At 48.1% G+C, this 26,770-nt stretch overlaps 2 protein-coding genes across 2 annotated transcripts in view; one reads left to right on the forward strand and one right to left on the reverse strand.

The window, feature by feature from the left end:
• The window catches only part of UBL3 (ubiquitin like 3), a 46,885-nt gene that overhangs the window by 17,883 nt on the left and 2,232 nt on the right, over positions 1 to 26,770 (forward strand). Inside the window, exons 2-3 of the mRNA XM_084761003.1 lie at positions 23,170 to 23,278; positions 24,511 to 24,597. Of these exons, the coding sequence (XP_084617129.1) occupies positions 23,170 to 23,278; positions 24,511 to 24,597 (196 nt within the window). The remainder of the gene's footprint in view (positions 1 to 23,169; positions 23,279 to 24,510; positions 24,598 to 26,770) is intronic.
• LOC311585603 (metallothionein-like) lies at positions 13,045 to 16,007 on the reverse strand. Its single transcript, XM_084761002.1, has one exon. The coding sequence runs from the start codon at positions 13,439 to 13,441 to the stop codon at positions 13,082 to 13,084; it is 360 nt and encodes a 119-aa protein (XP_084617128.1). The 5' UTR covers positions 13,442 to 16,007; the 3' UTR covers positions 13,045 to 13,081.

Raw genomic sequence — 26,770 nt, forward strand, 5'->3', positions numbered from 1 at the left:
GAGAAATCTCTTTGCCGCGTCTGGTTGCTGTTTAACCAGAAAAGCGTGATCTGGTTTGGGCTTGCCGGAAGTATTGAACACGTACAGACTCGCACATTTGTGCACACAAGTCCACGTGCATTTGGACCTAACTGTTCCCTGTAACTAACTTGATTCGCATACTGATCTTCTGGTGATGTGACTTTTTCAAAAGTGTCTGTAACTGTGCTCTGCTGTAAGGCTTGGGGTACAGATAATTTTAAGAAATCACCGACAAGCCAGCCTCCCAGCAGTGGCAGGGCTTTGGTGTTCGGAGTCACAGCATGCAGACGTGTTGGAAGACGGGAGAGATGATTCCCCTTTACAGCAGCAGAGTCTGAGTCTTCTAACCATGCTTACAGGCGCAGCCCTGAGGTTCCAGAGGTCAGTGTGTGTTGTTTGTTGTGTGACATATTTGTTGATATTTTAGACAATAACTTAAAACTCGGCCCATCACAAGAGCTTTGCAGCTCTAGTCTCAATAGACGGCTTCTGTGAGAATGGTTGCTGCCCAGGATAACTACCTCGCAGGCTATGGTTATCTTCCTAGCCTAGACAGCATCATCAAGGCCAAACAGCATTGAGAGAGAAAAAAGGGACAAAGTAGCCCAGTAATAACACAGAAAGTCTTTGCTGGTACAGACACTGTTGTCGTGTTTACAGAAGGCCCCACAGTTCAGACGCTTTCATTCATATTTCATCTACGTATCATTTATTCCAAGTCAGCCCTGCTGACAGCAGAGGAAAAATCCAAAACAGCTGGCGGGGTTCCCAGCACAGCATACTGAGAATGAATTGGAGACACCCAAGTGTCTGCCGTAAGGACTGGAGTCGTCTGTGTGTAGGAAATGATGCTTGTGATGGTCCACACAGAACGTGGGAGCTGCCGGAGGACGCTCAGGTCATCCAGGTCCACATGAGCAGGTTACTCAGCTGCAGATGGCCCCCAAGATAAGGAAGGAAGTCCAGTCCCTTCACTGCAGAGACCCGCCTCGTCCACCCACCTGAAGCCACCACGTGTGACTAGAGGGCTAGAGGCTGAGAAAGCAGTACTGCAACCCGGGGGTTAGGTGGCCTTTTGATGAACCAAAGTGACATGAGGCTTTTTGTTTTGAATTGTTTATTGTGTGTGTTCTTTGGCTTTGGGTGCTTTCAAGTTCACTTTTTTCAAGATGTTCACAAATTGACTGTGAGAATGCATGAACTTGGGTAAGTTATTTTTCCTGTTACGTCTTCGTTCTGTGGTAGATTTGCATAGCTCATGGCCGTTTCAAGAGCTCGGGTTTTTGTTTTCTTGTGTTCTGTCTGCAGGCTGTCAGAAGTGTGCGGCAGATTCAGCAGCAGCGCGCCCCGCCTCACCTTTCCTCTCAGCTGCTCCTTTGGACTCCCCCCTCGAGGAGCCTTTTCCTGAGGGACTTGTGCAGTGTGACACAGTAGACACAGCTCTGTTTGCTTCTTAGTGACACAGGAGTGACATTGCAGTTGATCCTGTGCTCTGGGATGGGAGCTAATAATAATATTCTTTAAATATTTATTCAACATGTATTTAATGGAAGAGGAAGAAATTGATTTTCTTTTAATAACATTTCCATGCAGAAGCAGATGCCTTCCTGTGCCATTTCTACTTGGCAGTGTGGGCTGGTTCTCTAAAATAGGCAAGACAGCTCCCAGGCACGGCAGCGTTGCTTCCTTTTATTTTGTGACTTTCCTGAAGTAGACATTAAAATTCAAGAATAAAATGTATTCTGGTAAAAAAAACTCTATTATTCAGTCTCGGGACTGTGGCTGATTGCTAGCACACGTGGCCAGTGTGTCAGTGCTGCCTGCCTATCATAAGGCTTTATTTGCAGGCAGCAGCCCACTGAGCCCTACTTCACCAGTTCAGCCATTGCTGCCTCAGAGAGGATGCCCGCCCGCCCGCCCCGTGTTTGGCTGGCTGCTGACGCCCTGATCCTCTCTCCTCGGCCCACGGGCAGTGTTTGGCCTCAGAATGAAATGATCATTATTTCCCATTGTGCACGTGCCATATTCCTTGCTGTGTAGATAGAAAATGGCCTCCTGCGAACAGCAGGAGTTTCTGCTTTCTTTTTATGACTTTTACATTGCTGCTGTGAATTTCTGGTAAAATATATTTGTTTTTCCTGATAAAATGTGTAAGCTGAGAGGCAATTTCAGGTAGACACTAAAGAAAGTATGTGACTATGTGGATACTGAGTATATAGCCATTGAAGACCTTATTACTTGTAGCGCTTGAGAAAATAGGTCACAAACCTGTAGCGAAATTAAATAGTCTACTTTTAGAAACACCACAAATGGGACAGCAAAGATACCGTTTTCCCTTAGCGTAGGCCCAGTTACTCAAAATAGAGGTCAATCTACCCCCCCACCCCCACCCCTTTTTGGTTTTTCGAGACAGGGTTTCTCTGCGTAGCCTTGACTCTCTCAGACTCACTTTGTAGACTAGGCTGGCCTCGAACTCACAACGATGCATCTGCCTCTGCCTCCCGAGTGCTGGGATTAAAGGCGTGCGCCACCACGCCCGGCTTAGTGCTTCTTCCTTAGTTCAAGACCTCATTTCATTAGCTAGTCCGCATGCTTTCCTCGTGTTCCTGAAGGCGGCTCCGCTCACCTCCCCCAGCACACGGCCATTGCGTGTTGGCTGAAGGTGCCTTTATTCTCATTGGAAGTGGCGAACTAAGCAGGGCAAATTAAAAAGAGCAAGTCGAGTTAGTGGCTGCAGCTTTTTATTATCCACTTAGGTCTGCTTTTGGCTTATGGTTGGTTTTAGTGTTTATCCAGACTTTGGTCCTTATGGATAGTAAACTGCTTCTTTGTTTTTTGGGTTGTTGTTGTTGTTGTTTTGTTTTAAAGATATGTGACTTCCTGGAGGGAGCTGCTGCTGTCTCTGCTTTCCCAGGTGTGTCCAGTACCTTGCTTTTCTACCTTTGAAGTCTTCACTCCTGGGCTCCACGCCTGCAGTGTGTGCTATGCCTTTGCGGCTGCTTTTTAGGGTTAGGGTTAGGGGGGAGTTGCCCGAGCAGAGGCTTTGCCCAGCTCCTCTTCTAGAAGGCTGTGGTTTGTGCCTCGGGATAGCTGGAACACACGGTGAATGTCAACAGAGGCCTGTTGGAGCTTCTCACTCAGTGTCCCATGTGTCTGTGATGGGTGTTTTGAAGACGTCCCAAGTGGGTGATTAATACTGTGGAAAGGACTTAGATTATTTGGAAGAAAGTGTGATACTGTGTTCAGCATTATACTGTGATTTGTTTTTAGGTAATTGGAATTCCCCCCCCCCCCCCCCAGTGCTTTGAACTGAATGCATGCTAGGGAGGTGGTCCACTCTGAGCTGGGTTCCAAGTCTTAAAGAAATCCATTTCTTTCCAGTTAACTCTTCTGATAGAAGAATACCTATCTCCTAACTTAAGGTTTCACATCGAGACAGAACTTTGGGGACCGGAGCCACTACCTCCTCAGTCCAAGTAGATAGGCAGGCTGAGGAGTGAGAGGTGGGGGTGTCCGCTGAGCCGGTGCTCACTCAGATGTTCTGTGACGCCTCGCTGTGCACTGAGTGTTACCCGGGCTTTCCCACTGTAGGGCCAGTGAGATGGCTCAGTACCGAAGGTGCTTGTCACCAAGTGTGGTGACTTGTTAGTCCCTAGGACTCATGCTGACCTCCATGTGTTCCCCGACACATGCAGAGACATAAATAAAGTGTGATCGTTAGAATCACAAGGACTCCCGGAGATGATCCGACAGCAGAGTGGCCACTAACGACTGCCTTGTGAATTGGCGTTCCGTTTACCCTTGGCCTTGCAGCACTGCACCGTGATCATGGCAGATGTGGCAGTTAATCACAGCTTATTTACACTGACCCAGATGGCGTCAGGACCCAGTCCTTAATGGAGTGGTTTGTTGTGTCGCCTTGTCTCTCTGGAAGCTCTGATAAGTCAGTAGCACTTGGCAGTGCTGGGCCCTGCCTGGCATGAGGGGTTTTCTGATTGTTTTGAAAAAGAACAATGTGAAGGTTAGTGAGTCAGTCAGCCATTGTTTATATGTGACAGCTGTCACGGTGGAACCAGATGTTTCTCTCCACGGCGACGTGTCCATTTGGACGCCATGTGTATAGTTTGCTGATATGGGATGTGGGGCTCTATTTTGGGTGTACACCAGTTTATTCTAGAACAGTGTTCCTAACGCCTCTAGTTTCCTTTACAAAGATGATAGAATCTGTAAGTGTGTGTGTGTGTGTGTGTGTGTGTGTGTGTGTGTGTGTGTTCAGATACACCTGACTATGTGCACAAGCAGAGGTGGTAGGGGTGGGATCATCTGATGTCCTCTACCACTCTCTGCCCCGCTCCTTTGAGGCAGTCTTCCTGAACCTGATGCTCCTAGCTCATATTTTTTTGGTTATGCTGACAGCTAGAAAGCCCCAGCGATCCCCCCGCCTGCGCCACGCAGTGGGCACGCAAGCATGGCATGAGGCCATGTTTGGCTAGTGTGGGTGCCAGGCTCTGAACTCAGGCCCTCATGGTTGCCTCTCCAGCTCTGTTAACTCTCTGGGCCTTCAAGTTAGTTCTGATGCACTGACATCCAAGAGTGTGTCACTCTGTTATGTATATTGAGCATGGGCGTGTGAGGCCGTATGTTGTGAATGTGATGTGGGCTAACGTACTGTGCTGTAAGCTGTAACTTAATGTCTTAAGTTGTGGACATGAAAGCGCATGGGATCGATGCACAAGTTTGGGGAAGCATAGAAAAGGATAGAGCAGAAATCTGAACTCACAGATCCTGTCTATCCTGTTTTCTGCTTTGTGGTTTACGGTAGCTGTTAATGAAACACACAGGTGCTGAGCCTTCCTAGGGAAAGAACTGTGTGTAGTAGCCGCTTGTGAGCTCTTAGAGTGGGAAGGCTGAGACTGCCCGGCATCTGGCCAGGCTGCAGGAACAGAGCTGGCTCCCAGGGAACACAGTAGTGGGGATGCGAGGCCTCCCTGGCCCTGGGTGTGCCCGAGGAAGGCTGCTCTCTGCAGACCTCCAGCTCTGTGCTCAAGGGGACTAGTGCCTCCTCTCTGCTCATGTGGCCTCTGTGAACATTCCCCACCTTTCCTATTGTCTATCTCATTGCTATAATTTTTAAATGAACTTAAACCAGTCTCTTTACTATAGTGTGTATTTTCCTCTTGTATAGGTTTTAATTGTTTCACATAATTTTAATCATAATTTAAGATACTGGGTTTCAGTTTGGGCAAATCTCAAGGTCCCTGTCTACTTTTCCTTCTGTGTATAGAATGCATCTTTATTTATTGGTTACAGTTAAAAAATTAAAGCATATCAAAGTAACATTTTTATTTAGTCATCTCTTTTGATGCTGAGTTCATTGTTTTGCATGTGCTGACAAGCATTCCAGGATATAACCCTGGCTTCCAAAATTCAAATTATAATTTAAAAACTTTTCATTTTAACATTGTCTTTCCTTAGATTATCAGGTCAATCTGATAATCTATACTTTTTATTCATGAAAAGTAAAAAAGGAAAAAATTATCCCCACCATTGGAGTAACTCATAAAGTAATCTGATTACTAATATTTTTTGGTTTTTTCAAGACTGGGCTTTTCTGTGTGTTTCTAGCCATCTTGGAACTTGCTCTGTAGTCCAGGCTGGCCTTGAGCTCACAGAGATCCTCCTGCCTCTGCCTCCTGAGTGCTGGGATTAAAGGTGTGCGCCACCACCGCCTGGCTGTGGTTGCTAATTCTTATGTCCAGAGTTTTCAAAGTTTGCCATCCGTTAAGGTTAGGCCTCCATGCTGACTGGCTCTGTGAGTTGGGTTCGGGCTGCAGCTGGTTGGTGCGGTCACCTTGGTTGTCAGTTGACTGTTCTCATCAGTCTCCACAACCAGCAGCTAGCACCTCACACAGGAAGGAGAAACTAGAGAGAAGCTGGACTGACCACCACTGACGCCGTGGGACTCGTGTGTCTGCCTGGCTCGTGCGTGGGATTTCTCTCGTGTCTTCCAGTGCGCTCTTTGAAAGCATCACTTAACATTGAGTACACGTGTGTCATTGAGTTGACGGTACCCCAACTGTCACGGATGAGCACCCATCAATCAGAAGGCTGGCTTGACTTCCCATGTTATATTTTTATTGCGGTACAATGCTCTGTCAGGTTGACACCATATGTGGTTTTTTTACTCTCCCATCTCACGTACTTCACTCACTTGCTGCTCTTTTGTGCTGTTGGGATTTGTGTATATAACTAGTTGAGATGATCTGTACTCTGATCCAGGTTTCTTCTCCCTGGTCTCACCACGTTCCATTTGCCAGGCAGAACTCTTTGAAATGGTTTCTTGCTTCTCCTGTCAGCACCAACCAGCTAGCTCCAGGGGCTTCTCCCGTGGCCGTGGGTGCTGTGGCCCTGAGCGTGGCCATCTCCCCAGCTGGTCAGTGTACTTTCCTGAGAGCTTTTTCCAGTTCTAGAGTGTCACCTGTCAGTTGGGGTCGTTTGGCTTGGCTTTCCCAGTATCTACAATTGTAACATGCTGTGTCCTTTCCGATTAGACTTGCTGTGAAAACAAACACAAAATGTCCAGCACACAAACTGAAAACAGTGGTGAAACCTCATGGCATTCCAGGCTTAAGGGCAATGTGATTTGTGATAATAAGGCACAGTTTACACGTGGGTGGGAGAGGACAGCAAGAAAGGCAAGGAGCCCTAAGCCAGGCTGGACCACTTCTCAAATCATGACTTGACACTTCCTTCTGCTGCAGTTGTGGACTACACTCCTGCAATTGACTGTTTTCACGCTGAAAGATGCAAGAACGCATCATTTGTTGAGTTTAGAGACTATTAAGACTTTCTACTTAACCCTTTGTCATCAGTCTGAAATACTTTCCCCCCTGAGGAATTTAAAATAAGAAAGTGTCCTCTTGCTCCAGCTGGTCCACAGATGTGCCCTGATGGCCACACCATGCCTGAGCCTGTTACCACAGGTTTTGTTCCTAGGAGACTGAGCAGTGTCTGGAAAGAGCCTTGGGCGGTTGGGGTGGAGCGTTGGCCTGCTGAAGGTGGTGTACACTCCACAGTGTGCACAGCAACCCCATGCTGACGCACTTCCCAGGAAACAACTCCCAACTTAGAACTGGAGCTGTAGGGCCGATTCTGTGGCCAGTTGGGAGTGAAGCCCAGCACCCCACACACTGGGAAATGGGGCACACCTGCCATTCGAGGGCTTGTGGCCATGCTGCAGCGAGAGAGGCCCCAGACGAGTTTGCCCTCTGTGCTCCTGGGAGCTCAGTGACTCACACCAAGGTGTCTGAGGACGAGTGTCAGCGCTGTGAAAGTGGAGAGTGCTGCTGGGTCCTTAGAGGAGCTGATGTGTTCACCATGGGAACTCAGCCGCCACCGAGACCACAGGCGGCCTGCTTCTCTGCTTCCTTCCTCTCCACACGGCCCCTGGTGGTTTGATTGACGCACTTTAGGGAGGATGATCAGCTGGTGCAGTTCTCACGAGAGCCTTCTTCCTAAGGGTACTTACTGCTCACTCTCCCACAGACAGATGCTGTGCAGAGCAGGCCAATGGCGTGAACTGCCCAGGCGTGGTGCTTCTGTCCTCAGGGAGTCTACAGTCCAGCTGTGGAGGTTTAATGTACACGCAGACTTGATTTGCACTCAGAGGATTTAGAGCCTAAATGTGTGCAGGACGTTGATGAGGACACATAAGGGGCAGCCGTTTTCATTGATGCTAGTTGCTCTGCTTGCACAGACTTATACTCACAACACTCTGACGGTGTGGCCTTTACGTCTTTAAATTCTTACGTAGATAGTTATGCACAGTGCTTCCACACGCACGTGGCTAGCATGTAACGGCAGTGTTGCTTTGCTCTAGCACAGTGGTTCTCAACCTATAGGTCGGCCCTGTGGGGGTTGAGTGACCCTTTCCCAAGGGCTACATATCAGATATTTACGTTACAATTCAGAACAGCAGCAAAACTAGTTATGCCATAGCAACAGCATTTATGGCTAGGGATCAGCACAGTGTGAGGACTGTATTAAAGGGTCGCAGCATTAAGAAGGCTGGGAGGGCTCTAGCATTAGACTTGTTCTTTCTCTACCGTCCTGCCCAGTGGGAAGAGGTGCTCAGCTAGCCCTGTGGGACTGACTGCAGTACACACACAGTGCACTTCCTTATGCTCAGCCTCTCTCTGACGTCTTTACCTGCCTGAGCACTCTCTGTACTTGTAGAGGGCACCCTGCACATAATTTCCTTTCATCTTTCTCCCCTTCGTCATTTTTCTTTACAGCTTACTTGATAAGGTGTGCCTTCAGAAAACAGTTTTACTAATTCTAAGTAACTTGTAATTGGTATGTCACTGTTGGGAGAAAAGGCACCAAGCTGTATTCTCTGTTCCCTCGCATAAGGGTCTTCTCTAATGCCTTTCTATAAAGTCTCTGAATCTAGCATGTGAGAGATCTGGAGAATACCAGTTAATTCAGAACAGTACCCCGTGGGGTTAGCAGAGTAGAGTTTATGTGCTGGCCCTGGCAGCGGGCCAGCAGGGCCTTGTCTGCAGCAGGCACCGAGGAAGCTGTCTCTTTAGGGAGGGGGTCATTGCACAAGGCAGTGCCACAGCAGCTGGTGCAGCGCAGGCGGGAATCCCTCTCTATCCCGGCATGCCTCCTGCGTCCTGGAGACACTGTGGTGACCGAAGGCGTGATGATGGAAGATTTTCTTTCTAAAGAAACATCTCTTACTCCCTGGGAAATTACCAGCCACCGAGTAACACCAGTTGTCAGTTGCTTTAATTGTGGGAAGTGTCAAGCGTTGTTTGGTGTGGAAGCTACTCTGATTGAGCCTTGTCTGCCAGTGTCACCTGCAGTTAGAGCACACACTCTTAAATCTGAGCGCCGTCTCCGTCCCCAACCAACTGTATTTAATTTGATAGTTGGTGACATCTAATCTGTCTTGTCATTTTACCCTGAATGATCAGATAGGAAATCCCCAACAAGTAAAAGTGTGTGTGATCCCTGCTTTGTCGTGGGATAGAGAGTGGATGGTGCATAGGTTGCTTAGAGATGCCGTGTGACCTAAAGCCAGGCGTCGGTGCAGCACTTGAGGTTATGGATCTGCACAGCTCTTACAGCCGTCCTGGTGTTTTCCATGGCATCTCCTCATGCTCAGCTGGCATCTCTTTTTGCGCTCACTGCTTAGTGTACTTGCCATGTAATAAGCAGTGAACTGTTGTCTTAGGGTTACTGTCGCTGTGATAAAACACCAGGACTAATAAGCAACCTGAGGAAGACAGGGTCTGTTCCACTCACAGCTGCATAGAGCAGTTCATCAGCAAAAACACTGAGGGCGGGAACTCAAGCAGGACAGGACTCTGGAGGCTGGAGCTGATGCTGAGGCCATGGAGGGTGCTGCTCACTGCCTTGCTCAGCATGCTTTCTTCTAGTACTCAAAATCACCAGGGGGGGGGGCACCCACAGTGGACTGAGCCCTCCCACATCAATCACTAATTAAGAAAATGCCCTACAGGCTTGCCCACAGCCGGGTCGTTTAGAGGTGTTTCTCTCTCTCTCCCCCTCCCCTCTCTTCTTTTCTTTGTACATTTGGTGATTGGCATACATTATGTCTATGTGAGAGAGCCAGATCCACTGGAATTTGAATTGCAAACCAGACAGTTGTGAGCTGCCATGTGGGTGCTGGGTGCTGGGAATTGAACCAGAGTCCTTGACCACCGAGCTGTCTCTCTAGCTTCTAAGGGCATTTCCTCAATTGAGGCTCCCACCTGTCTGATGACTGTAGCTTGTGTCAAGTTGGTATAAAGTAGCCAGCACAGCTATTGATCTTACCTCTTAGTACGTTTGCAATGCTGTATTTACTAGAATTTAAGATCTACTATGCTCATAAGTTTACCTTATTACACTGGAAGGAATTGTCAGGTCATTAAAATATCTGAAGAAGAGGTACAACCTCAGTTTATAAGTATAGCTCAGATATAATTACAGCTGTCCTTCAGTGTGTAATGGGGCTTGTGTCAGGAATCCCTGTGGGACCCTGGAAATCTGACGAATCCTATGAAATGCTGTGGTACTTGTGCGTAACCCAGCATGGTCTCCTTGCACTAGAATCGCGTGTGGAATCACGTGTAGATAACGTAACAGCGGATGCCAAGTGCATTGTAAATAACTGCCTGAGTATTCAGTACAGATATAATTTGTTTGTTTTGATGTTTTGGTCCTGGAGGGTGTCTAGCCATGATCAGTGATAACATAAACTCAGAGCTAACTTTAAAACAAGGAGTAGGAGGTTACAAAAACGAGGTTTTAGTTTGAAGGACCAAAATTAAGAAAGACTTGTAAGTGGTATTTTCTCTGCACAAACACAGCCTTGAAGCACCATTTCTGGTGTTCGATATCCTGGGCTGGCCCTACCTCACTCTACCTCCGCCTGCAGCATTGAACTCTTCTCTGACCTTTACTCCACCGCCGTAAGAGCTGGCTCCTAGCTAGTTACCCTGGAGACAAGAGTGTTACAGCTATTTCTTTTAGAAACAGACACCTTCCCTACTTACCACTCACAGAAGTACAGAAATGATCCTAGGCTCTGTTTTACACACTTGCTAGAGACCTTGGAGCAGTGAGACAAGTTACATGAGGGTGCCAGTCTGATCTGCAAAGAGGTATGTGCTCGGAAGCCAAGGCAGCAGCCCCTTCTGTCCTCACAGTGCTTTGCTCCTGCAGGTTGGGGAGGGGATTTGGGGCAGGGTTTGCTGTGTGTTCCGTCTTAGTCACAAGGCAAACCACTGCCCCACAGTCCTGCTCTATATGGACAGAGCTCTGTTAGCTCAGGATGCCCAGCTTATGCTGTGTCCCTCAGAGGTTGTATTTACTATTACACAGTGACATTGATGCGTCCATTACTCAGTTGTTTTGTGTCCTCATTTGTGTCTTTAGAGCCCTCCTGCTGAATAATTTGTAATACCCACCCTGAGTATATTCGGATTTAAAATTTTAATTGATAGTAAATAAAACACCATTGTATTAACGTCAGAATTCATGAGTGTTCCAGAGATGTTAATTGATAAATGAGAGCCTCAATATTAAGAGCCCATGAGCTCATAGCTATCTGGGGCACCACTAAGTGATGGTATCGCTAGTCACAGGTTGATGTAAATTGTCTGTGCCAGCTGGATAGAGCTGCAGAGCCCAGGCAGCGTGGAACAATCGCTTTCTTCATAGCCAGACAGAACGTCTTCTTCATAAACAGGAGTGCTTGCTGGCACTTTGGAATAATGAGTCGACAGACATATTGTAAAGAATTAGATGGCTTTTCAACTTTCCTTTCTTAACTTCTCAGCAATTGTCTTCTCTTATCACTGCGGTCTTTGTCACTTTGCCTTCTGGGATGTATGTAGACTATTGAATTTCTTTTTACCTAGTCCTGCTTTATAGTAGAAGTAGTAGAAAGCAGTATTTTTCGTGGTGATTTCTAGTAGATTATGTTCTAGTGACACATTTGGTTCATATCTCTGAACTGTTGCAGGAATCCTGGCTGTAATCTGTGGTTGATTCGTCCTTCCAGTCAAAAAGCGTGGTGCTGCACGCATTTAATCCCAGCACTTGGGAGGCAGGGGCAGGTGGCTCTCCGGGTTCCAGGCTAGCCTGGTCTACAGAGAGAGTTCCAGGATAGCCAGGGCTACACAGAGAAGCCCTGTCTCAAACAGAACAAAACAAAACCAACAAAAATGTTTTCTCTTTTCAGGCAGTGACTGTGTGGGTTATTTTAATGTGCATTGCTTTCCCTATTTTGATCTAATAGCAAGATTTAGCCAAACATCAATATAGGCAAAGGCACTTCACTTCCAAAACCCATGGTATATGTGATCACTGTATTCGGTGCCACCAGAAATAAGTTGTTAAGATCGATTTTTCAAAACTGATGGTAAAACACTAGACGTAGACTTTTCTGGATAGTATTCCTTCTTACACACGTTAGCACCAAAGCTTGGAGCCATCACTTGCCCACACTCTTCTCCTGTCCTCTTACCTATTCTCTGACTCTCAGATTCTACCCACTGTTGATCTCTCAGCCCTGTCTATCTGTGTATTACCAAAGGTTTAAAAATCACCAGTACATTCTGAAAAATTGATAGGAAAAACCACTGTCTTAGGGCAGGGTTACCACTGCTGTGATCAACCACCACAACCAAAAGCAAGCTGAAGAGGAAAGGATATATTCGGCTTAGGCTTCCACATCATTGTCCATCACTGAAGGAAGCCACAACAGGAACTCAAGCAGGGCAGGACCCTGCAGGCAGGAGCTGATGCAGAGGCCATGGAGAGTGCTGCTCACTGGCCTCCTCCCCACGGCTTGCTCAGCCTGTCTTCTTATAGAACCCAGGACCACTAACCCAGGGTGGTCCCACCTATAATGGGCTGGGCTCTTCCCCATCAATCAGTAATTAAGAAAATGCCCTACAGGGTTGCCTACTGCCTCTGAAGGAATTTTTCAATTGAAGCTCCCTTTTCTCTAATGACTTATATCAAGTTGACATAAAACTAGGCAACATGGGGCTGGAGAGATGGCTCAAAGGTTAAGATCACTGGCTGCTCTTCCAAAGGTCCTGAGTTCAATTCCCAGCAACCACATGGTGGCTCACAACTATCTATAGTGAAATCTAGTACTCTATTCTGGCCTGTAGGCACACATGCAGGCAGAACACTGTGTACATAATAAATAAATCTAAAGACAAAAAAGTAGACAACACACAATCTTAGAAACTAATTTCTGGCAGTACCAAGTATAATTATCACATATATATTTATTTATTTTTCTTATTGTTTGTTTGTTTGTGGCTACAGAAAGGTTTTGGAGATGAGATGTCTTTGACTATGTTGTTTCTTGCTGTTTGACGATCCTTCATGGATCATCAGTTGATTGTAAGTGTAAGCACATTATTTCTAGCTGCAGTGACTGACATCACCTGGGTAAACTCATCTTGTAATTCACTGTCTAAATCAAGGTACTTTTTTTTTTTTTAAGAACCAAATTGGCTTTTATTATTCACATACTTAGTAGAAAAGGGGGTTTAGGGAAAAGGGTGGAGCTGTATGAAATAGTCTGGTGTGGTCCAGCACTACTATTTACAAGTGGGAGCAGCATTGTCTCACATGAGGCACAGCAGGTGCACTTGTCTGAAGAGCCCTTGCAGACACAGCCCTGGGCACACTTGGAGCAGCCCACAGGGCAGCAGGAACAGCAGCTCTTCTTGCCGGAGGTGCACTTGCAGTTCTTGCAGCTGCAGGAGCTGCCAGTGGAGCAGGAACAGTTGGGGTCCATTCCGAGATCTGGTGACGCTGGAGCTACGGAGCAAGAATGGTGACAACAGGCAGTCAGGCTCCTGGAAGTTGTGGCGATGCTCATCCTAGTAGGGACATGGGGTGTGTGGGCACTGGGGATTAAGCTGAGGGCCCACTTACCTCTGAGCTATATCACAACTTCAGAATGTTCCATTCAGAAGTAGGACTGTCTGAAATAATGCTGAAAGCTACTGTTTATTAAACACAGAAGCCAGTACATAGTAGTTGAAGGTCATTACCAAGCATTATATGCTGCACATAATTGTATGTGCTACACCTATGTGTTATTGACAGCACAGCGACTTGTTTGCAGCGGTGTCACCAAGTCATGAGGTGCCCTGTGCTCTGGTGTTCTGGTGGTAGTACCTCAGCAGCTGGGTGATGTTGTGGGGCTGCCGTCACATGTGACTGTCTCTGGACTAGTTGTTCCATCATGGCTGACTGTTGAGAATAGGTGCTTACCTTTCCTGTGCAGTGTTATACAACACAAGGAAGTGGTGCAGATGTGATGCTCTAGCTGTGCTAAGAAGGCAGGCAAAGGAGAACCAACCGATGGCTCCGTGGGCAGGTCCAGGCCACGGCTGAATCCTCGCCACCATTCATAGTATAGGACTGTTGTTAAGTAAAGGGGGTTTGTAATTCAGAAATAAAATAATGATTTTATGTACAATAGGATAAGGACAACACACAGGAAACATGTATTGACTGATGACCCTGTCACTCTTGTTGGTTACATTTTATGTCTGAAAGTCACCTTGGTGTCCTCTCACATCAGGTCTAGGTTCCTTTAATGACAGTGATTTTTAACTCCGTGGTTTTAGAAAGGTCCCACTCTGTAGCCAGCTAGGACCTCTTTGGCCTCCCACGTGCTGGCATCATGATTCTTACCAGAGCATGCTTTAAAGGTGCTATATACCACAAGCCAACGGCTTATGGAGAAAAGTAAGTTTTTTCACTTTAATGTCATATCCAGCAAATTTGAAAATCTGTAAATACCAACATTAGTGGCCTCTTTGTGCCCCACTGTCTCTTGACATGGCTGGGTGCTTTGTTGTAAAGCCAAGGCTCTATGGGGTTCTGATCGTTCTTTGTATTTTCTTCAGCATCCAGCCCAGTGCTTTAATACACCTTCATGTATCCTTGGAAGTATCAGTCTTTGGTACCCTAAGCGCCTCCCTCCTTGGAGACTGTGACCTGTGAGAGATTCTGAGAGACTTTACACTGTAGAAACTTGATTAGAGGGGTTTTTGTCTTTGTTCGTTTATTTACTTACTGTTTTGTGGGGTTATTTTTGTTTGTTTGTTTTTTTGTTTTTTGTTTTTTTGAGACAGGGTTTCTCTGTGTAGCCTTGACTGTCCTGGACTCATTGATTACAGTTTTATAATTACCTTTTAAAGTGTAGTAAAGCACACATAAGACAGAATTTAACAGTTTAGCCATTTTATTGCTATTAAATACACCTGACTTTTAAGGAAGCATATTTATAAACCTTTCACAGGGAATAATCCTTTGCCTCTCTTAGACTCTGTTCCTCTCAAGTTCCATGGTTCAGAGAAATGCAAGAATAAGTTTAAGGAGTGATTTGCCTTAGAACTTGTTTTCTCTCCCAAGCGAGAGAAAAGCAAGCCCTCTGCGGTGACTGACAAGCTGGGGCCAGGCGCTCAGAAAGCCCTAGAAGAGAACTTCGCCTTAATTGAGACCCACTGAAGCAAGCCCTGCTCTTAAGGGGGGGCCTCTCAGGACAGTTCTGAGAGTCCACGCTAAGTGATTGAGGGGCTGTGAAAGGCTGGGACTCATTAGTACTGAGAACTTGGCGATGATGTCCACAAAAGGGCAAACACCTCAAGGGAACAGCGTAGACAGACGATCCCGAGACAAGTTGAAGCTCTGTCCAGTGCCATGCCTGGACTTACTTGTGTAACTAGGTGGCCATGTTGGAAGATGTCTACCTGAACCATTGGGGGAGTCTGGTTCCTTTCCTGTCATTTCAGGCTGACTTACATGCCATGTTTCTCCTAAGAGGAGGTGGGCAGGAGAAAGCTGTCCCTTCCTGATACATGGGAATGAGTGATGGACAGAGAAAGCCGCTCTTCCCTGGGCCTCTCCATACTGTGCTCCTGCCAGCTCACTGCCCCCTGCTTCACCTACCACTTCAGTTGTCAGGGACAGTTGTCCTGGATGACCAGCTTGGGGCCTCTGTAGACCAGGCGGAAAGCCAGTGTCCCTCCCAGAGCAGGCACTTCAGTGCCTCAGAAGCGGCTCGCTGGTGTCCTGTGTGCAGAGTAGCCGGTAGTCAGCGGAACGCAGCGCAAAGCCAGGACTTGATTTAGAAATATGTTTTATAATGTGTAGTATTTGGAACTTTAAAAATTTACATTTTCAATAGTAATTTGCAAGAATTTCCAAGCATAGAGGCTAGGAAGGTAGTCAGTAAAATACTTGTCAGAGGCGACATGGGGGAAGTCAGGCTGTGGTCACACCTGGTACTCCCAGCACTGGGGAGTTGTGGACAGGCAGCCCCCACTCCAGCCTGCCCAGGAAGCACCGGGCCCACGAGACCCTACCTAAAAAAGGAGGCAGATGGCATCTGAGGGTGACCAGGTTGCCCTCTGACCACCAGGCAGTCTCCCCTTCCCCTTCCCTCCCCTCCCCTCCCCCTCTCCCCCTCCCCTCCCCTCCCCCCCTCCCCTCCCCTCCCCCTCCCCCCTCCCCTCCCCTCCCCCCTCCCCTCCCCCCTCCCCCTCCCCCTCCCCCTCCCCCTCCCCCTCCCCCTCCCCCTCCCCCTCCCCTCCTCCCCCTCCCCTCCCCCTCCCCTCCCCCCTCCCCTCCCCCTCCCCTCCCCTCCCCTCCCCCTCCCCTCCCCCTCCCCTCCCCTTCTCTCTCTCTCTCTCTCTCTCTCCTTCTGCCCTCCTCCTCTCCTCTCCTCTCCCTCTCCTCCTCCTTCTCCCCCCCCACATGCATTGTCAATCTCCTAGAATTTTATTTTTACCAACATTTCCTAAGCTTATTTCAAGATAAATGTAGATTATAAAGTACTTAAGCAGGAGTGTTGTGTAGCACCATTTGGGGACTTGCTAGGCTGGTGGTGGTTGTTACAGTGTCAGTAATGTGTGATGTTAACTCTTAGCACTCACTGTGTCACACACTTGATGCTTTATATATTTTGTCCTGCATGTATTGATTCTAAACTATATAAAAATCCTGTTTCCTTTATTCTGGTGATAGAAAAATAACTTGCTATACAAAAGAAAGTAAGCTAGCAACTGTTACCATCCGCTCACCTGCGCAGCATCATAGCTTTTTGTTTGTGTTGTGATTGGAATTTTCTTTAAATCAGTAGGTAGTGGAACAATTCAGAAAATATAGAATTCTGTTTGGAATGTGGTTCTCAGCCTCTGTAACACTGCGGCCCTTTAGTACAGTTCCTCGTGTTGTGGTGATCCCCACATAAAACTCTCTTTGTTGTTACCTCATAACTGTAAGTTAATGCAGTGTTGTGATGTAAACATCTGATATGTGACCCGCAGGTTCAGAGGCCCTGTTCTAGAGGCCCTTGTTGAGGGGTGCTTCGGATCTTTTATCTCCACTTAGAGTGGGCAGACATTTCTAGAATGTGAAACTGGGTGCCTCACTGAGTGAGCTTCCCGCTTACAGGGTTTAATATTCAGTGTATGCTTAGAGTGTGTATCACTGGGCTGGGTGTGGTGGCGCACGCCTTTAATCCCAGCAGGTGGATCACTGTGAGTTCAAGACCAGCCTGGTCTACAAAGGGAGTCCAGGACAGCCAAGGCTACACAGAGAAAAGCTGTCTCAAAAAAAGGAAGAAAAAAAAATGTACCACTCAAGGTGCTAACAGTGCAGAGCAGATCTGTTCAGCAGGTGGCCGTATGATGGTCCTGTCTCAGGCCCTCAGTCCACCAAAGGCAGGTGGTTTCACAGGCAGGAGGTGTGTGCTGGGTAGGAAAGTGTTTTCATAGATGCCCAGTGTACACAAAAGCTTCACAAATATTGCTGCTGCTCCTTTTCATCAGGGAGTAAAAACACTTTCTTGGCTTCTCCGGGTCTTGAAATTCTTTCCCAGTTCGCTTCCAGTGCCGTTCTAGTATTTCGTGTGCAGGGACTAAGTTTGGAGGCCGGGTTATGCCTTCCCCACCCCAGCATACAGAAGCAGTTTGCTTGTAGTCAGTGGATTCAGGCAGAGCTGTGCACTGTGAGGTTTAGGTGTGTGCGTGGGGTGTGGGGTGTTGAGCATTCCAGGTAAAGGAATAACCTGTGCAGAGGCTTGGCGGCTTCACAGGACTGAGCAAAGATGCCTGTTGTCAACAGGCAGGAGATTCTGGAGAACACAAAGCAGGGCCGCTGGGGCCGAGCACTGTGAGGCACGCCTGCAGCCCACCCGACAACTGTGGAGTGGGCTGTGGTGTCTGCACTGTGGCAGTGGGCGAGGCGGCGTGGCTAAGCACAGTGCAGAAGACAGTGACTGCTTCTTCTTTTGTTTTTATTAAAACTCATTCCTCGGCATTCATTGCACATTTCTAACTTTACATCCTAGATGGCCCTCCTTCCCATGCTTGTTTGTATGTTTCTCATCTTCAAGACTAAAACATCAGGGGCTGGACAGCTGGCCCAGTGTTTAAGCACTCGCACCTCTCCTGAGGAGAACCTCAGTGGGTCCCCTCGCACACGCTTCGGTGAGTCACAGCTGCCTGTAACTGCAGCGCCAGGATACGATGCCTCTGGCCTCTGGGCACCAGCACTCAGGTGCATGTGCCCACACAGACACTCAAGTGTACGTAATTTAAATTACTTAAAGCAAGTCTTTTAATGAATTATAAAATCCCACTGTCATGCTAAATTTTTCATAATACAGACCCAAAGCACAGTGTGTTTCAGATGTTTGTGTGACTGGATAAATGAGTTTGTTAAATGGTTCTCATATTTTAGTACTATAAAAGTATTTGGATAATTTCTATTTTAAGCCAATCTTATATTCTCCCTTATTCTTTGTTTCTTTTATAATAGCATTAACAAAATTCAAAATCTGACATTTATTAACCTTCAGTTTGAGAAAAGAAAGTCATATAATCTATTTCAGGTTCCTATATTGTCCTAGTATAAGTCACTGATACAAGCTTCTGTCTTTTTTTTCTAAATTAAGTAGTTATTTTAACATAATATATTTTAAAAATATTCTCATCTTTAAGTAGAAATAAAAAACATAATCAAAACAGACCCATGTTAAATCCCATGTATGTTTTTAGGAAGTTAGACACGTGTAATATTTGTTGTTTTATTTTTCTTGGGACAGTATGTTTCCCACATCACCTGGACTGGCCTCCCAGCCCCCCCCCCCCCATGCTCCTAAGGGCAGGTAGGCCTAACTTAACCGTAGGCACCACCACCATGCCTCGCTGAAGAAGAACCTTCTTACTTTGAAAGAAGTTAAAATTCACACGCACATGTAAGAAATAACAGAAACCCCAGCTTTCCTCACATAACCAAACCGTCCCCCGTGGAGCTGCTGGATAGTGTCAGACCCACCGCTGTTGAGACCTGCCCTGCCTTACACGCTCTTCCTCACTCCTGCCCAAGGCCGCTCTGCTGTCCACCTCCAGTCCTGTCACTTTAAGAGTGTTGTAAGTGCACTCACACAATGTAGACCCTTTGGGGTGCCTTCCATCACTCAGCAAACTTCCCCATGACTCGCTAAACCACTCAACAATGGTGGGGGCGGGGCACGGCATGAGACACACGCACAGAGGCTGCGCTTCTGCTCATCTTGCTCCCCTCCCCTCTGCACTCAGCATGCTGCTCGCTGGGCAGACAGGAGCCAAGCGTCCTCCTCACAGGGCTGTCCACCTCCACAGTGCTCTCCTTTCCAGTGGCCGTCATTCTACTCAGCTCTGTCTTCTGCCCTTTGCGTCTCTTGTTTTTTCTATCCTGACCAATTTGAACAAATTGTTGTGTGAATTAAGTTCCAAATGAGACATCTCCTAATTCGTTACCTCAGACAGAGGGACGGTGTTCTGCAAGCCTGGGGGTCCTTGCTGTGAGTGACTGTGGGCCACGAGCGGTCGCCAGTGGTCACAGTCCTTGCCTGGCTTTGCTGAGCGTGTGCTTCATCTGGAGGCCGTGAATGTCACCTCCTGGGAATCCTGGTGCGTTCTGCTCCGTTCATACCAAGTCGTGTCCTGATGAACCGTGCTCCTCTTGCACAAGTGAACAAAGGGTGTTGTGTGTGAGCTTTGGACAAGAGCCTTCACCTCACTGCTGTGGGGACCCTGTTACCTCACAAATGGGCTGCTTGTTTCTAAGTAGAGTCTTTACTACAGTACAGGAGCGGTTAACTGCTGGCCAGACTGTGTGCCTGGGGCTTGTCTGAGCAATTGGAGTCCAGTGTTTTCCTCCATCAGTATTAACAGCTCCAAACTCCATAGCTGCGGACGAGGCAGGCTTATACTCTGTGCAGGGCTTGCTTAGCTGCGGATGAGGCAGGCTCACACTCTACGCAGGACCTGATGAGCTGCGGACGAGGCAGGCTCACACTCTTCGCAGGACCACGTTGGTTTTATTAAGAACTCACTCTGTCTTCATCTACCAGCTAGGCCAAATATGTGTTTGGTAGCATAGATGTGTCTTTACTTTGCAGCCTGCCCACGCATGGCAGCATGCAGACTAAGCACGGCATGTTGGGAGCTCTGAGGACTACCCATGCACCCGCAGCGCTACCCAGCAGTCTTCACTCCCCATGTCTACCTCCGCACAGCTCTGTAATTCTCAGACATGGCAACGCCTTCTATATGACCCAGTTTGCATCTCATGTGGAATCCTGAGGCCAGAACTCGGGTATTGGCGCCCCAGCCACGGGTGCCTCAGGCACAAGCTACTTCACCAGCCTAGTGCTGCCATTTCCTGTCCCCGGCTTTGTTGCTGACTTCCTTGTGCAGCCTCCATCAGCTGTAGCTACTTTTAACTGTAAAACTGATAAACTCCTGGCCCTGAGCTGCCGCCTGCCCTCTCTCCTCCGCCCAGAGGACTTAGAAGAGTGAAGCCCTGTACTTGAGCCACCTTCAGACTCCTCCAGTTTCAAGTGTTTTCTGGAGCAAGCAGGGTGGGTACTAAAGATGTGATGAAGGCCCAGTGGGGTAAGGAGCACAGGAGGGCTGGGTCGGACAGAAAATGCGTGTGCACCTTTGATAGTAAAGAAAAGGAATTCTTTTTTTTTTTTTTTTTAAGATTTATTTATGTATTTTATGTACATGAGTGTGCTGTCTTCATGAGTACCAGGAGAGGGCCTCAGATCCCATCACAGATGCCTGTGAGACACCATGTGGGTGCTGGGAATTGAACTCAGGACCTCTGAAAGAGAGGCTAGTGCTCTTAACCGCTGAGCCATCTATCTCTCCAGCCCAGAAAAGGAATTCCTTTAAGACAGCATCCTGATTTTACTTTTTAACTGTGCAAAGGTGTATTATCAGTGTACTGGTTAACCATGGTGCAAATTTACAATAGGAAGTGTTGAGAATTCAGTGTAGGGACACAGTTACACTTGTAGAGGAGGGTATACTTGTGCGTGTTGTAAGAGGAAATAAAGCAAACAGAAGGTTCTTTCACCAAGGGAGTTTAATTTAGGCTCAGTGAGGCTCTTTAGAGGGCACCAGGAATAGCTTCTAACTTGATGTTTAAAATGCTACATTTCTATATCCATATGCATAGCTCTTTCTTCAGAAACAAACCAAAACCTGAAACTCTAAAGAACAGTTTGAGTTCCCAGCAAAATTTAAGAGGAAGGCACAGATTCTTCTGTGTGCCCTCTCGCATTGCATTTTAAGCCCCCAGTAGTGTGTCTCTGGCTGGCGGCAGCTTTTCACTCTGCCAGTCTCCAGGAGAGTGTCTCCTGAGGAAAGCCACTGGGGTTAGGAGGTGTGTGCTCGGATGCGCTGACAGTGTCTGCACGGCGCGGTCGAGCGCACCCTTATTTGAGTGGCTGAGCCAGGCTGTTTCATATCTGGAGGCATTCCTTAGGTATGACGTGACTTGACACGCACTCAGCACAGTTCAGGCAGGGGAGGAGGGGGTTCAGCAGCAAGATCTTCACAGTGTTGTGACTCATCGCCTTTCCTGTAGTGAGCTCTTTAAACGTAATCTCAGTTTTAAACACAGCACTCAATTCTCACTGGATAGTAAAAGCTTTTCAGCTGGAATACAGAGTCTCCTTTCTCTTCCCTGTTGAGTAGCCACACAGCTAGAGCATGTTCCACGTCAGAGCCCAAGCCCGTCCTGTGTGGGGAGCGGCCAGTGGAGCCTGGACTGTTGGTGCGCGCAGGCTCTTACAGGTACTTGTCTTCGCCACCACGTCCGCATATGTCTTCTGCATGGCGAGGTACCAGGAGGTACCATGCTGGGTAGAGGCCAGCAGCGCAGTGCTGTGTAGTGCTGCTGTGTGCACTGTAGACCCTGTGCTCTAAAGTGTTCTGGTGCTTTTATTTCTAAAAACATACATATTAGTAACTGAAGACGGGGACAGTAACCTGGGCCTGTCCCAGGTCACCCTGATAGAGTGACAGTCCCTGGGCATATGTAAAGAAACTTGGCTAGATTGTCTAACGCTTATCTTGGGAACAGACCCAAGTTTTAGTAAGGTGGGGCTGGGGGAGTGCATGCGCACACGCGTGCAGGTGCCCTGGAGGAGGAGAGACGGCATCCGTACCCCTGGAACTAGAGTTAGAGGCGATTTTGAGTCCCCAAGCCCGGGTGCTAGGATCCAAACCTGTCCTCTGCAAGGGTGGTGCGCGCTCCTGACTGCCAAGCCCTGTCTGCGGCTCCACTAGAATCTTTAAGATAGAGACCTGAGGACAGAGAACCTTGCCTATCCTGTGTCTGAGTGAAAATGTTGATTATGGAAGGTAAGACGTTCAGAGGGAACTTTTCTATTTTGGCCTGCAACACAGAATCCAGGAGATGCAGAACAAGATTGTTGGATTCTTCCTGTTTGTTCCGCTGTGAGCCTCACAGGGCCGACACTCTTCCTAAAGCATATCCTGTAGTCTTAGTCATCATGTGCATTTCAGTTACCGACAGCGTTGTACGTTCGAAAGCATAATGACTGGTTTGCTGTGTGTGTGTGTGTGTGTGTGTGTGTGTGTGTGTGCGCGCGCGTGCGTGCATGCATGTCCATGAGCCTGTGTGCCCACCAAGGCCAGAGGTCAGTGTCAGTTGTCTTCTGCCCTACACCACCGTCTCTCTTGAGAGCAGTGTCCCCTTGGCTCCGCTCACCCTTGGGTTACCTGGCTGCCAGCAGCCTGCATCTGAACCTCCATCCTACCTCTTTGGAAGCTAGCCTGGGTACCAACCAAGCCATCAATGACTTTGGTTTTCTTTTACTCACAAATATATCTGCAGCACATGCTCATTGTAGATAACAGGAAATAAAGTTACATACTAGTTCCCATTATAAGAAACGTCTTCGAAAGACATGAAGTAAGTAAGATAACATGAAAGTAGAAGGGAGTGGGACTGTTGGGCGGAGAGGGACCAGCGAAGCTTCAGGGGACGGCAGGGGCGGGGCTGGGGCACTTGAGCAGGCAGCTGAAAAAGGAAACGGTATAGTGGCAGATGTATGAAAATGCCATCCTGAGGCTCCCTCTGACTGATGACGAGATAATGATTAGAAAGTTAAGTGAAAACCGCTCAATGGTGCTGGCAACGCCTCAGAATGTGCCGTCAGGGAAGATCTTCCAAGTGCTGCTTTCAGGCAAGATTTCCATTCAGAGTGTCCGTGTCTCCTTTCAGATTAACTTACGCCTCATCTTGGTGAGTGGAAAGACGAAAGAGTTCCTCTTCTCCCCCAACGACTCCGCCTCCGACATCGCAAAGCATGTGTATGACAACTGGCCCATGGGTGAGTGCTGAGAGAGGGCGGCGGGCGGAAGGCCGTGCTTGGCAGGTCACTGTCTGCATGTTGCCTTTCTCACCAGAAAGCAGCGAAGAAGCAGGGATGCGGCGCCATGTGTGCAAGCAGAGCGTGTCCAGGGCACATGGCTTCCATGTGCTTACACCTAACACAGAAGGAAGAGCTGGATTTCACTTGACCTGCAGCGAAGTCTCTGCTGCACCACAGTGAACTCTTGGGGCAGTGCGGTGGGAACTCTTGTCAGATGAGCCCCGCCCTGCGCTCCGTCCTTAGTTTTCCTCTTGAGTTCCCAGGGTGTGCTCAGAATCATTGCCAGGCACACGCCATTGATTAAGCCTGTCTCATTTAACCTTCCCAGTCCTGAGGATTGAACCCAGGGCCTTGTTGTACCTGCTGGGCAAGCGCTCTACCACCCACTGACCTGGGTCCCTAGGCCTTCCCTCCCTTTTTGTTTTTCTTAAAGTCTTGCTGAGTTGCCTGGGCTGCCTTCAAATGATTCTCCTGCCAAGCATATGCCACCATGCCAGATCTATGTAATACGTTTAGCAAAAGAAATATATACTTTTAAGGTTGTTTTACTTCCTTAAAATAATCCAAATAATGATAAATGGGTGAGCACCACTGTTAAATACGCCAGGGAACAGCCCTCCTCCGGCCTGTTTGGGAAGTTGATCCCTCAGCTCTTAGGAAAAGGTCTGTAAGTCCTTCCTTCCTGAGTTTGCCAGATCTGCTCAGTTACAGCACATCCAGACTGTTTCCATTAAAGTTTTAGATCTGAACCGTATGACAGAACGCAGCAAACGTCAGTAAATGTCAGTAGTGGTTGGTTCTGCAAAGTCTGGGTCGCTAGAAGCTGCACCTGAGGAGGGGCCGGCTGGCAGGCAGACACCGTGACACCCTGGCCACCTGGGCTGCTGCCATGTGAGCCACACCGCTGGGGCTTCCTAAGCCTCTGAGGGCTGCAGTGTCTCCCCAGGCCTGGAGCGGGGAAGGGAGACCCCATGGTGCCTGTGAGGTGCTGGAAATGCGTGGCTTCGCCATGCTTGCACCTGTGCTTTAAGTCCCCGGAGAATCCTAACCTTTTCTGTATTGATTAAAGTCACTTGTCTTTATAGCAAAGGAACGCTTGGAGATTAGATATCTATACACACCCACCACACACACACATTGTTGCAAGTAGCTAACCAGTTTGGTTTTTTTGTTTGTTTGTTTTCTTTCAGACTGGGAAGAAGAGCAGGTCAGCAGCCCAAACATTCTGCGACTCATTTATCAAGGCCGGTTTCTCCATGGAAATGTCACCCTAGGAGGTAATTCATGCCCTTGCCCACCCAGAGAGCCATTCTTTTATTTAAGTGACAGTGCCTCTGCCTTTGAAAAAAAAAAAAAGGTGACTCCAGACTCTGAGGTTCTGTCTCCATTGTGTGCGTGCTTGGCCTTCTCCCTGGAGAGGACTTGCCTGCTGGTGTCCAGACCTGCTGTGTTACAGGTGGGGTTTCACTGTGCTGCCAGATGACATAGTCTTGGCGTGATGCTTTTGTCACACAGACAAGGCTTCCCAGTGTAAGAAGAGGGATTTTCAGCTGACTTAGCAAGTGCTCATTGTGTGGGGACAAATAGCCACGTGGGCACAGCAGTCCTTGCTTCAGGATGGTCATTTTCCTTCCTCAGCCCAGTGTGGAGATGTGCCGTCAGCTCCTCCTCAGACGTCCTGTGTCTGTGGAGCCTTTCTGTGTGTCGGCACTATTACACACTGGAGTAGACGGGGTGGATGTGATCACACACACCTTTCTAGTTGCTCGGGGTCACATGGGACAACAAAGTCCACTGCAGAAAGACTTGAGTTGAGAGTCAGGGTTGGTGACTGCAGTGATTCCGACAGCAGCGCTTTAGTGGGCTACTTCAGAGTCTGGGCTCATGTGTAGACAGTTTGTTGTGGTGTTAGATTTGGTCTAAAAACTGTTAAGGTTTTTTAGAAATAAAAGAAATCGGACTGGAGAGATGACTCAGAGGTTAAGAGTGCTGTCTGTTCTTCCAAAGATCCTGAGTTCAATTCCCAGCAACCATCTGTAATGAGATCTGGGGCCCTCTTCTGCCATGCAGGTGTACATGTGGGCAGAGCACTATAAGTAATAAATAAATAAATCTTTTTAAAAAGAACAAAGACACCACTGCCATTTATAGGCAGAGTTTGCTTGCTCGCTGCTCTTTCTGTAGTTTTGCTTAATTAGATGAACCCTGTGCTACCATGAGAGCTGACTGGCAGCCTCCTGGCTGCTTTGTGCGTGTATGAATGATGGAGCCTTTTTAAAAAAATCCATGGTTCAAACAAGATCTGGAATTAAAATTAATGAATTAAAAAAACAAGCTAATGTTGGGCAGATTTAATCTCTTGGCTGTGTGAGTGAGTCTTCAGCTCCCTGGGAACCCCGGCATGTCGAGCAGTTCTCCAGCCCCAGTGTGTGGGGCCAGGCTAAAGGTCTCAGGATGACGGCACGCGGCTGTCAGTCTGACTGTAGTGAACTACAGGCCTTCCAGCTTGCATGGTTCACACAGGTGGAGTGGGGCACTGTGGCCCTTGGTCGGGCAGTGCCACCTGGCTCTCGGGAAGGCCACATGCTAGCACTCCCCTGTCCTCTTCTAGGCCGCAGGGTTTCTTTTTTGTTAGGGAGGCAGCTGACTCCAGTATTTGCATGGCTGTTAATGAAGAAAAGTCTAGGCTTCCTCAGTGGCCTGTGAAACAGACTCAGGGCCCACAGCTGCAAGTCAGAGGCAGGCGGTTGTGGTTATTCCAATAGAATAAAAAAATTCAAAAAACAATATTTTAAGATTTTTTACTTTATTGCTGTGAGAGACAAGGCACAGGTGTGGAGGACAGAGGGCAACTTTGCAGAGTCAGTTGTCTGCTCCAGCTTTCCCTGGGTTCCAGGGTGACACTCAGGTGGGCGGGCTCCCTGCTGAGCCCCTGCCGCCTGCCTAGAAAAAGCTTCTGTGCTCCAGTCAGTTTCAGGTTTAAACTTTTGGTCCCCAGCCCCCTTTTTGAGGTGTAGCCTTGTCAATCACAAGGAATTTCATTCTGCTGAAGGAGAGGCCCAGAAAGGGCACGACCGAAGAAGACAATGTCCCTGACACTCTGACAGTCAGTGGGGGCAGCTACAAGTGGGGCTCAGGGGGTGCAGCAGGCATGGCGTGGGGAGCTCACCTCCATTCTCTGTTTGCTTATTGACTGCTGTGTGGGTGGGAGCGCAGCCCGAGGCCTAGCATGCTGTGCAAGCACTTAGCATCCCAAGTCACCACTCCCACTCAGGCGTGCTGCTCCTCTATGACACAGGCCTCTGCACTTCCCCACTTCCCGCCAGTGTGACTTCTGAATTGAAACCCAGGCAGTTGTTAGGTGTGTGCACAGGAAAAGGTAGAATCCTGTCTTCCGGAGGTCGCCCAGTGTGTGGTGAAGTGTTCTGTGAAGGGAGGAACCCCAGTTTC

Source organism: Acomys minous, assembly GCF_964271855.1.
Source record: "Acomys minous genome assembly, chromosome: 16".
NCBI lineage: Eukaryota > Metazoa > Chordata > Mammalia > Rodentia > Muridae > Acomys > Acomys minous.